Below are 11,438 nucleotides of genomic sequence, written 5' to 3'. Positions count from 1 at the left end.
ATTTTCACGGACAACTTGAAGGAATTCAGGCAGCCAGGGTGGCAGGCCGAGATGGCCCCTGAGTGTCCTCCCAAAGCCTAGAATTCCCAAGGGCTTTGGGCACCCGTTCCAGACCCACGTGAGGAGGACCGAAGAGCAGAGGGGCCATCCCGGCAGGGCCAGGCCCCGGCTCTTCCCTCCGGGAGTTGGCATGGCACTGAAGAGTGTGAGTTCACCCCTGTGCTCCAGAACACGCCGGCGCTGAGGGTGTCACCCACCAGGCCACTGGCCACCTCAGGCACACCCCTCTGTGCTTCCTTATCTAGCCATGCGCACGTGTGAGTGCACACACCTGTAGACTCTGGAATGCACTCGCACACACAGGCCACCCTCCTTTGGAGCTTCAGGTATGTGTTCCCAAAAGTCCCTGTACCCTGGGGGACTGCACCCTGGCAGGTGGGGACATGGGCACAGATGTACACTTAATGCGTTCATTTGCATATCATCTGGGATCCCCTTCCTTGGCGGGGGCAGTGTGGGATGTCACCCTTTGTACTCCTCCTCCCCCTCCTCTTGTCACAAGCCTTGCCTTGCTTTTGATACCTCCCACTAGGCGTCTGATGCCTCTGGTGGCCCCTGTCATTACCCTCCTCCCGCTGCAGCCCCCACCCAGGCCTCTGACCAAAGCTATCTGTCCCGAAATTTGTTCCCTCTGGATGCAGGTGGGCGACGTAGAATTAAACACCCCTCTGGCTCAGATGCCATGCCTCCCAGACAGTAATGCTGGATTCCTGAAGAACGGTCTGTAGCCAGCGGCCCCTGATAAAAATCGAAATCACTTTCCACATGTTATTCTATGACGTCCCTGCTGCAGATCACCAGGAGCCACATCCCAGTCTCTAGAACCCACCTGGTGGCAGCAGATTGTAATTGCAGACTGAAGTGCCTCTGATAAGGCTGCTGGCTGCCTGCTTCTACAGAAGTCCTCCACCCCCACCCCTTCCCTGCTAGAGATACAAGGATGAGCAGCGTTAGTATTGACTAGTTTGAATAATTTCAGTGGGCTCTGCAACCTAGCCCTCTATTACCTGGCCTTGGGGTGATTAGGGTAGCTGGATAGTGGAACGGAGTAGGACACTGAGAGTTATTCCAGGTGAAGCGGTCAGGGAAGGCTTCTTGGAGGAAGTGATTTTTTTTCTTTTCTGGAGAGAGGGGAAGGGAGGTAGAAAGAGAGGGAGTGAAACATTGGTTGCCTCTCACATACCCCCAGCAGAGGACCTGGCCTGCCACCCAGGCAACTGCCTTGGCTAGAATCAAACCAGCTACCTTTTGGTTTGTAGGCTGACGCTCAATCCAAGCCACACCAGCCAGGGTGGAGGAAGTGATTTTTGAGCCGAGATCTGAGTGAGGAGAAGCGGTTGCATAAGACCCGGGAAGAAGAGAATTCCATTCAGAGAAGGCCAAACATGCACTGGTCCTGGGGTGATGACAAGGTTGGTGTGTGAGGAACCGAGAGGCGAGCTGTGCTTCTGGTTGCGGTTCAGTGAACAGGGGAGCACGTTAGGAGGTGAGTGGGGTTCGAGATGAGCAGGGGCCAAAATGACAAGTTTGGATTTTTTTCTTAGTGTAAAGGGAAGCCACCAGAATCCTGGAAGTGGTTTAAATTGGTCTGTTTCTAAAAGCTCCCTCTGGCTGCTGTATGGAGGTTGCATGGTAGGAGGAGCAAACACAGAATTAGGGGAATGAGCCAGAAAGTGGCCCTGGAGGTGCACAGATGGGGAGGTAGTCCTCAACGCCCAAGTCTGGGCTCAGGAATCTCTGTATTCTAACAAGCCCCTCTGAGAATTTTAGTCCTTTTTGGGCCCTGGTTTCCACTTTATGAAAAGGTGTCTACTGCCCTGGGTGGTGTAGCTCAGCTGGTCAGAGTGTTGTCCCACAGACAGAAAGGTTGCGGGAACTTCCAGGCCTAGCTCCGTAGCTGGCTCAAAGGACACTACTGCCCTCTTATGGCCAAGGCTGGACTCAACAGATGGACCCCTTTCACACTTGTAGTCGTGAGGCTGGCTGTCTCATGGGAGATTTATCAAACAATCTGATGGGTCTTCAGGAGGCAGCAGGTCTGATTTTGTGAACACATTATATGGGGCTGATGCAACTTATTTCGTTTAATCCTCTTTCAGGTCCATGTGCATGAAGAATTATCACCTCCAATTCCCTAATATTTGTTGTGAATGCTGTAAACCATTCAGGACAAGGGTGAGGGAAAGGGTAGCGGGGATGGGGAGAAGAAACGAGGGAAACGCTCCTGTTAGACAGGACATGAAGATATAGTCACACATACATCTGTCTGTCTACCGCTGAATCCTTTGCAACGGCTCCTGGCACACAGCGCTCAGTTCGTGTGTGAATAAAATATAAGTGAAGATCTTCACATTAGGTGTGCATTGCCTTCCCTACCAAATACATCTTCTTGCTAGGTTTGAAGGGTTTTTTTTTCAGACAGTTTCTTGTTTTTAAAATAGAAATGTTAGAGTAAATCAGTTCACTCAAAAGACATTACGGAAGAACCGAAGCAGCACCCCGAGCACCGTTTGGGGATATAGATGACGGTTGGTGCTGAACCAGCACCCGCGGGCGGCTGTCATGTAGAATACCGGCGTTGCTAGGAACAGCAAGGAAGGGGGGCTCTTCCGAGGGTCCAAACAGCGTTTTCTGCACCTCTCACCACCGAACCCTCGTGAGCGCGTTCTTACAGAAACCTCACAGTTTAGCAGCTTAGAGTTGGAAGGAAGCTCAGGGTCCATTTCCCAATTCTCTCTAACCCTGTTAAACAATAAATGGGATGATGAGTAAGAGGCAGTTTTGGTAAAAAGTCTAACAGCATAAAACAGAGTTTATTCCACAGACGCACGCGTGCCCGTAGTAAAAATGGCAACTCTGCTCCCTCATTCCCTTAACGTTAACCTAATTGTTGCCAATAGTGAGCATGGCCGCCAGGCCGTGAGATTCCATTGGCTGCTGCTCTGAGGCCCCTCCCCATGCCTCGGGCGATGGCCGGGAATCGCGGAGCTTGGTCTCGTGGCCTTCAACTGCGCTTGCGCAAGTCATTGGCGCCAAGATGGCGATGGAGATGAGGCTTCCCGTCGCTCGTAAACCTCTTAGCGAGAGCCTGGGCCGAGAGAGTAAGAAACACCTGGTGGTACCGGGCGACACAATTACTACGGACACGGGCTTCATGCGGTGCGTGGGGACCTGGGGACTCGGGGCCACAAGGGGCGGTTGCAGGGCTCTGCACGTGGCCCGCTATTTAAAACCTGGGCCTGTGGCCGCCTGTGTTAAATCCCCCGCGGGACCCAGAACACGTGACATGAACCCCTGTAGTTTACGAGGCCTCGGGCTTCTACTCCCTGCATCTTATGTCCGCGTGTGCATTTGTCTCAGCCCCTTGTAATCCTCCTTTCTCGCTCCTTATGGCCGTGGTTCTCGGTTCCTCTGCCTGGGGTCCAATTCCTTGAACCTTCCTCGTTGGAGACCCGGAAAACGGGGGAGGGTTAGGGGCAGCGGCTCTTTTTGGGGACGGTAGGCGTTGCTGACGTGGCCTCCTCCCCGTCCCTTAGCGTCATCTCCTAGTCAGTTGCACGATTTCGGAATCAGTAATTGTTTGGGCTTAGGGCAAACATGCATTTTGGTGCATGCACCCAAATATACGCCTTCGAATCTGAGAGCAGTTTAATATGTTGTAACTAAGAGGGCATGGTTCCAGTCCTTCCATCTCATGTGAACTGTACTACTTCTCCAAGGTTAGTTTCCTCATCTGGAAAATAGTGATAATTACAGTAACTATATGGTAGAGTAATGAGGATTAAATGAGGTAATTAGGAAAAGAAGCAAAACCCACCATTGTAGCACCATCATAGAAATACTAGCAAGTTGCAGGGGGGAAGTTCACATGTAGAGAATTGCCCTTTAACCTTTTAGCTGGAAGTTAGTGGATCCTAGAAAATCTTAAGATTTTCAGCAACCCATTCCACATCTATTTATATTATGCATGGTCGCTATACCACCGTGACAGGACAGAGGGGAAATCTCTCGTAGAGTTTTTATTCTAACAGGGAGAGACAGGTAAAAAACTATAAGCACAAAAAAAGATAGGTTATTTGGGGTGTTTGGTGATAAATGCAGTGGAAAAATGAGAAGTCGAGCAGGGTAAGTGGCGCGTGGCTGGGAATATGGTGGGGGTGACTGCAGCGCGTTGGGTGGCTATTTTATATGGGACGGTCGAGGTAGGCCTGACGGAGAAAGTGGCATCGGTGGAGACCTGAGTCAGGTGGGGGAGATGTCCGCGTAGCCCTGTAGAGCCCAAGTGTGCTAGGCAGGGAGCAACCAGCACAGAAGCCAGGCTCGAGGGCAGGAGGGGCCTGTGCGGGGAAGACGAGGTTCTTGGCGGCAGAGATCACCCCAGGTGTTACCCTGGTATCCTCTGTATCTTCCTCTTGAAACAGGGGCCATGGAACGTACATGGGGGAAGAGAAGCTCATCGCATCTGTGGCTGGTTCTGTGGAGAGAGTAAACAAGTTGATCTGTGTGAAAGCTTTGAAAACCAGGTGAGAGCCAAAGGTGTGTATTCTTTTCCCTGTGGCATCCGTGTTGCCCAGGCAGATCTTTTCTGCCACAGCATACCTGCCCGCCACCTGTCTGCCCTGTCATTCTGTGGGTCTGTGACGTGGAACACGTGTAGGTGACTGTAGGTGAGTGTGGGCCTCAAAGGTTTCCCCACATCACCCAACCTTTCCAAACCTTTGTTACCTCTGTAAAATGAGGGTAATAGCACAAGCTACCTCATAACGGCTTTTATTAGAAGTCATTGAAGGGATGCGTGTAAAGTCCTTAGCACAGGGCTCAGCAAAGGTTCGCCCCAGAAAGGACGCTGTGGGGTCGGACAGAGTGAGCGAGGGGGAGAGGAGGAGCAGAGGCAGCCGAGAGCCGAGGTGGCCGTCCGCCTGCCTCGTGGGCTAGGCGCGATGAGCATTTTGACTTCCACGTGCTAAACATTTTGACTTCCACGTGCGTGTGTGATCTAGGAAGCCGCTGCAGGGGGTGGAGCAGAAGAGGGATGTGATCTGATTTCTGTTTTAACAAAATCACTGGCTGCTGTGGGGAGACTCTTCCCCAAAGTGGTGGTGGCTTGGACTAAGGTGGTAGCAGTAGAAGTGGAGAGTGATTCATCCTGCATGTATTTTGTGTTCTGAGTGTTTTCATCATGAGAGGATGTTGAATTTCGTATTTTTTGGTATTTTCTCTATATAGGACCATGTCTGTGAGTAGAGATAGGCATTTATCTTCTGGGTATATTTTGAAGGTAGAGCCATCATCTGCTGCTGGACTTGTCTGAGAGAGAGACAGACACCCCAAGGGCTCCTCCAAGACTCCAAGGTTCTTGGCTTGAGCAACTGAGGGGTGGAGGCGGCAGTTACTGAGATGCTGAGGACAGGAGGGGGTGGGGAGGGGCTGCTGGAAAGCTTTGTTTTAGGGTTTTTACATTTGAAAATCCCTATGAGCCATGTAAATGGAAATGTTGGGTAGCCAGCAGCTGACTGGAGTCTGGGACTGGAATGGTCCTGTCATTGGTGGTATTTAAAGCCTGTAGGATGAGCTCACAAAGAGGTGAGTGTGGGCTGAGAGGAGAGAAAGTCCGAGGACTGAGCCATGTCATTCGAATCAGGATGAAGAGCTCGCAGAGGGGCCTGAGAGAGCAGCCAGTGGCTGGGCTGGCACGTGGTGTCCTGTCCAGTCTCGGCTCTCCTGCCTTGACTGACGCAGAGATCTGTGTGTTCCAGAGCTCACCAGAAGGTCCTCTGCGCTTATGGTTGTCATGTAATTAACAAAATGGAGATTCAGGCTTAATGAACTGCCTGTGGTGAATGGTTTGTCTAAGAAGAGGTAACAGATTTCATACGAGTCAGAATGTTTAAAGTGATCGGTTCCTGAGAATAAGTCCGAACAGCATGGGTGCCTGATCAAGGCCCTCATTCTGTTTACCTGAAATCTCAAATGGTGCTTGGTTTTGTAATAGTCTTTTCACTGATGGGTCACCTTTTGTTTTATCTTTCAGATATAATGGTGAAGTGGGAGACATCGTAGTGGGGAGAATCACAGAGGTAAAGTTGATATTAGTTTGATTTTACATAGGAAAGACAGACTGGTGATTTAATGAACAGGATAGTCATTCTGTGTGTAGTTACGTGAATGAAGCAGTCCTTGCATTTGGCTCTTGTTTGTGACCTTTGATGTAAACACTTGGCTTATTATCTTGAGGATTGTTGGTCACCTAGGACGTGAGGTCTTGCCGCTGGAGTGTGTGTGTCCAGGTGTGGAATTTTGGTTTCTAGGTTCAACAGAAGAGGTGGAAGGTGGAGACCAACTCCAGGCTGGACTCAGTCTTGCTTCTGTCATCCATGAACCTTCCGGGAGGAGAGCTGGTAAGGGGCTCCAGCTGGGGCCGCGTGGTTTGCTGCCAAGAGCTCTGGGGTCTTTTGCTCCACCAGAGAGCTCGCTTCACACCGGGGCCGCCCCATTTGCTCCTGGCTGCCTGCCCTGAAGTGTGCTGCCCAGGCACCCCCGGAGGCCTTTCACTCGGCATGGGCCTCCGGAGGGGCAGCGGCTGTTGGGTGGTGAGATCTGGAATGTCCGTGGAGAGAACCCCGGAAGGGAGCTGGGAGAGACGCCCGGCAGGCGCGGGGCCTTCCTGCCACGGGTGCGTCGGCCTCGCACAGCGCAGGTGTTCCCTTGAAACGTGTTTCGTGTCTAGATTAGTGTCCACGAATTGGGTGGCATTTGGCTCTTCCAGGCAACGGCAGCGCCTAAGCGACAGCCTTTTGTACAGGCCATGGTTCCCCTTTGCCTGCAGCCCAGCATCTGTGCAGAGAGGCGCCCTGTGCTGGGTTCTGCGGCGAGCGCAGGCAAGGGAGGCGTGCCGAGTCCCTGAAAGCCTGCAGGCTGCCGGGGCACGAGATGCCGTCCAAAGACCTGGCGAGTGGACTGTACAAAAACGGATTCATTCCCATGAGAGAAGCTCACAGGAAAGATGGGCATAAGACTTGATCCTTGAAGGATAGAATCTCAGTGATGAACTCAGGATATACCAGAGAAAAGGGAGTGTGTGGGCAAAGTCTCAGTCAAGCTGGAGGTGGCCTGGTCCTGCTGGGGCTGGGAGGGCGGCCCCAGGAGGCCGGGGGCGGGGGGTGGGGAAGCAGCCTACTCTGGGCTGGGTTGGAGGGTTTTCAGTGTCGTCCCAGAGTGTGAACAGCATTCAAAGGAGGGAGAGGGAGGAGCAGAGCTGCAGGGAGGTCGTAAGTGGTTGTAGCTCTCGTTTGCTTGAGGGGCAGAGGCTGCCCGCGGGAGCTCGGTGAGCGGGAGCAGGGAGCAGTGTTCCTGTGGGGCTGACTGAGGGGACGCTGCGTCTGTGTGTGTTTCAGAGGAGAAGGTCTGCAGAGGATGAGCTGGCCATGCGAGGTTTCCTGCAGGAGGGGGACCTGATCAGTGTATCCTGCGCCTTTGTGTGGAGCTGGGAAGCGGGGCTGCAGCCGGGTGTCCCCACCAGGAGGAACGTGGCGTCCTGGCCGGGAGCCGAGTCGAGGGCCAAGGGCTCTGCCGCAGCCTCTCCCCACTCCCTCACCCAGGCTGACTCGTCAGCTTTTGCTCACATCTGTGGCTTCTGGGTCATTTCTTTGGGTCTTGTAACGTACAGTGGCCCGTGCTTTAAGCAAGACTCAGGTTTTCTTAATGACCTTAAACTTTTATCCCAGGGAGTAGGAAAGGTGTTGATACCAAGGTGCTCATGACAGCAAAGGGGGAGGGTCAGGTCAGAGCGATGTCCTCCGGGTCCAAGGCTGCCGAGCGGGACCTTTGGGAGCGGGAGGAAAGGTCGGAGAGTGGGGCCTGGGACACAGAGGAGGCCGGGGACATGACGGTGTGTGTTCCTTCACCGCCCGGGCCAGGCCGAGGTCCAGGCAGTGTTCTCAGACGGCGCTGTCTCTCTGCACACGAGGAGTCTCAAGTATGGAAAAGTAAGTCGGGCTTCTGCTGCCTGTTTGCTGACCCAGACTTCACATCCATTCCCGAATCCCCAGAGCTCTCTGGAATTCTGACCCAAAGAACCCCGGAAGTTAAGAGCCACGGGCTGGCATCCTGCTAACGGATTGATTCACACGGTCCTGGGCCAGGAGCATCGTGGTGGATGACAGCTTCTGTCCTTTTCCTCCTGAGCGGAGTGCTCTGGCAGGAGCCCCTCTGGCCGTGGACCCTGAGGCCTGCTGTCTGCTCCTTCCTGGCAGGCGCTGCCGCTTTGCAGTGGGGCCAGGGCTGGGACAGTCCTTGGAACACAGGGAGGTCAGCGACTGCTGGAGCAGGACAGCGGACTCTTAGACAAAAGTCTGGCAATGAGATGGATATTATTGCTAGGAAAGATTGGTTTATCACTTGAGCCTCTAAATGAAATTTCACTCCATTTCTCGTACGAGGTTACATTATCGAGGCTATTTTTAAAATGATAGCTTACTTCCCAAGACAGATGATGGTTTATTAGTGTCTTGGCTTTATCCGAATGAACCTTTTAATTTTCTGAGTGGAACAAAAACCTCTTCCCTTAGTGAAGTGACCACAGCCACCCACGTTCACGTCCTTGAAGTTGGGGGTGAGACGGCCGTGCTGCCGGTGCTGGCCTTTTGGTCTAGGTGCTGCAGACCCACCCCCAGCCAGACCTGGAAGTAGAGGTGTCCCGCCAGAGCCGGGGGTGGGTTTGCGCCCTTGGTCAGTCCCCGAGCCCATCGTTGCGCAGCCCAGGGGCCGGGCAGGTGGCCGGGTGGGGGCGGGACAGCACAGGAGGCTTGAGCCGGGTCTTCGCCAGCCCCAGCTCCTCCGACAGCGGGTGCACCAGCCCGTGGTGACCACGGCAAAGGAGGGCGGTGGAGGGGGGCATGGAAAGCTGTCATCTGCTGGGATAGGGCAACAGCCTCTGCCTCTGGAAGTGCTCTCTGTAACGACCGACGGGGCCGGCAGTTACTGACAGGAGGGACCCTGATCCCGCCATAACCATGGCACACGTCCCACTGTCTGCTCTTCATCGCCCTCATTGATGATCCTTCAGTGACCTCATTTATGTCTGTCTTCAGCTCGGTCAGGGTGTTTTGGTCCAGGTTTCCCCCTCGCTGGTGAAACGGCAGAAGACTCACTTCCACGACTTGCCTTGTGGCGCCTCAGTGATTCTGGGTAACAACGGCTTCATCTGGATCTACCCGACACCCGAGCACAAAGAGGAGGATGCGGGGGGCTTCGTAGCAAACCTGGAGGTGCGTGAGCATCACTGCGGCCGTCTGGCGGGATGGAGTGTCTCCCCTCTGCTGCTGCGGTGGGCGGGGCTTGCTGGTTTCTTACTGTATTGCTGTAGTCTGCTAGTTCCAAGTGTTTCGGGAACATTGTATTGCTCTCTTTTTCTGAAGAGACCAAGTCAGCTACTGATGGCAAAAGTTGGAGGGGAGAAGCTGAAGAGGCTGTCCTTTTAAACCCCCTTGGAGTTAGCCCTTTGATTGGCCTGGAGTCCCACAGTTAAAAATGATTTGTGTGATTCGCTGTGACTGTTCCCTTATTTTGGTCCTGTTCTATTCCTGCCCCAACTGCCCTCTTCCCTTTGCTCCCCACCCCCCCGCCCCCACGGCCCCGGTAGCCCGTCTCCCTTGCTGATCGAGAGGTGATCTCCCGCCTTCGGAACTGTGTCGTCTCGCTGGTGACTCAGAGGATGATGCTGTATGACACGAGCATCCTGTACTGCTATGAGGCGTCCCTGCCACACCAGGTACTCTGCCAGGGCTTTCTTGTTCCTCGCTGCTCTGTGGGCAGGCACTGCGGGTTTATCGATTTGCTCCAGGGTTTGCTCAGTGATGGCACGTACATCCTCCAGATAAATGCCTTCACCATATCCATCAGTGTGGTCGGTGGGCAGCCTTAATGAGCGTCTGGTAGTTATTTTTCTGAGATACTTGTGCTTTTCTCAATGTCTAGCTTCGGTCTAAGGGTTTGGAGGCGCCAGGTGGGACTAGTGTCTGATAGCCGCCTTCTGGACCTCTTGCCCATTCCAGTTTCAGCTCCCCCTTTACTGGGTACCAGAATAACATCTTTGCGCTTGTCATCTGTATCCCAGAGAATCTTGCTGATTCATTAAGCCGGTTTTAGCAGATCACATCTTGTAATACTTAGCCTCTGATAAATGAAAGAAACAGGAGGTTTATGTTAACCATGCTTGGTTTCTGCGATTGGCTTGGCTTGATGGTCTACTTGTGGTTGGTTTATTTTCTGAACAAATACCTTTTCCTTTCTTTTTCAGATTAAAGACATCTTAAAGCCAGAAATAATGGAGGAAATTGTGATGGAAACACGACAGAGACTTTTAGAACAGGAGGGATAAGGAGGAGGGTCTGAAGGACAGGACTGTGCACCTGACAGGAGCAGTTCAAGAAAGTGAAGAATCTGATTTGTGGTCCCCGTGTGTGGCTCAGCAGAGCTGGGACCGGAGGCTCATCATGGACCTGCATCGCGCTGCGTCCAGCCCACAGACCTAGCTGCTTTCTTCTGTTCATGGGCAGAGCCTGGGAGAGGTGAACTGTGCCACCAGCCCCTTGGGCTGCCTGCAGATCCCCAGCCCCGGGGGTGGTCTGCGGTCTCCAAAAGCTCTCAGTGTTCTGGCCAAGTGGACTCCCATCCTGGAATAATATGGAGAGTCTTTGTCTCCTGTTCACCATCGTTCACAAGGCACAATGCCCATGAAATTGCCCCTGTAAAAACATGGCCTCCCTGACTCCCAAATGACCTGTTTTGGCTTCCATTCCCACCTCCTCTGCAGCACAAGTACAACATTGAAGACAGTAGTTGGTAAAGTTAGCCCAGCAGTCAAACAGAAGAATAAAGTTAACCACGCATCCTGTTGCTGGGTTGGAATCCTACTTCCCATTGCGTGTTCCTTCTAGTGATTGATTCAAGTGTATCCACACCGGGCTGCTCTAATCATCCTGCCTTTGAGGGTGATTTGTAAGAAGTTGAAGTATTGGTAATAGAATGGAGGTTTTGGGTGCCTGAGTAAACATGAAATCAAAATAGAGAAAAAGGAGATGGGAGAAAAAAAGCTAGTTTCCTCCTATAATTGAGGTAGTAACACATTAGCTTATGAATAGTTAAGAGTTCAAAGATAAAACCAAGATGTTGATGTTCTTATTGGGGAATGGCAGGAGTTCTGCGTTGGTTTGTCATGTCTAAAATAGTGACCTCGCAGGTTTTGGTAAACAATTTTTTTAAAGGCACTGTTTCTGTTCTTGTGTTCTTTGTAATATTTGGGAGCGGAGGGAAGTGGAAGGAGAGCTTAGCAAACAGTAGTTCTTCCGCCAGAGGCCCTAACTGCGGTGCCTGGGTCA

At 52.6% G+C, this 11,438-nt stretch overlaps 1 protein-coding gene across 2 annotated transcripts; it reads left to right on the top strand.

The window, feature by feature from the left end:
- Positions 1–3,078: 3,078 nt before the first annotated feature.
- Positions 3,079–11,438, top strand: EXOSC2 (exosome component 2). Of its 2 annotated transcripts, XM_054584839.1 has the most exons (9): positions 3,079–3,219; positions 4,482–4,583; positions 6,092–6,137; positions 6,369–6,458; positions 7,455–7,520; positions 7,977–8,045; positions 9,150–9,326; positions 9,701–9,829; positions 10,358–11,438. In XM_054584839.1, the coding sequence occupies exons 1-9, from the start codon at positions 3,098–3,100 to the stop codon at positions 10,436–10,438; spliced, it is 882 nt and encodes a 293-aa protein (XP_054440814.1). In that variant the 5' UTR covers positions 3,079–3,097; the 3' UTR covers positions 10,439–11,438. The 2 variants fall into 2 exon arrangements, with proteins under 2 accessions (XP_054440814.1, XP_054440815.1); XM_054584840.1 differs by lacking the exons at positions 9,701–9,829; positions 10,358–11,438 and adding an exon at positions 9,477–9,638.

The sequence above is a fragment of the Pteronotus mesoamericanus genome, unplaced genomic scaffold, assembly GCF_021234165.1.
Source record: "Pteronotus mesoamericanus isolate MK-2021 breed Mesoamerican mustached bat unplaced genomic scaffold, CSHL_Meso_final contig_78, whole genome shotgun sequence".
NCBI lineage: Eukaryota > Metazoa > Chordata > Mammalia > Chiroptera > Mormoopidae > Pteronotus > Pteronotus mesoamericanus.
The sequence above is the reverse complement of the archived record's forward strand: the minus strand, read 5'-3'. Positions and strand labels throughout refer to the sequence as shown.

Coding starts and splice junctions, on each gene's coding strand:
- EXOSC2 (XM_054584839.1), top strand. CDS start 3,098: ATGGCGATGGAGATGAGGCTTCCCGTCGCTCGTAAACCTCTTAGCGAG. Junction 3,220..4,481: donor ACGGACACGGGCTTCATGCG/GTGCGTGGGGAC, acceptor CTCTTGAAACAG/GGGCCATGGAACGTACATGG. Junction 6,459..7,454: donor ACCTTCCGGGAGGAGAGCTG/GTAAGGGGCTCC, acceptor TGTGTGTTTCAG/AGGAGAAGGTCTGCAGAGGA.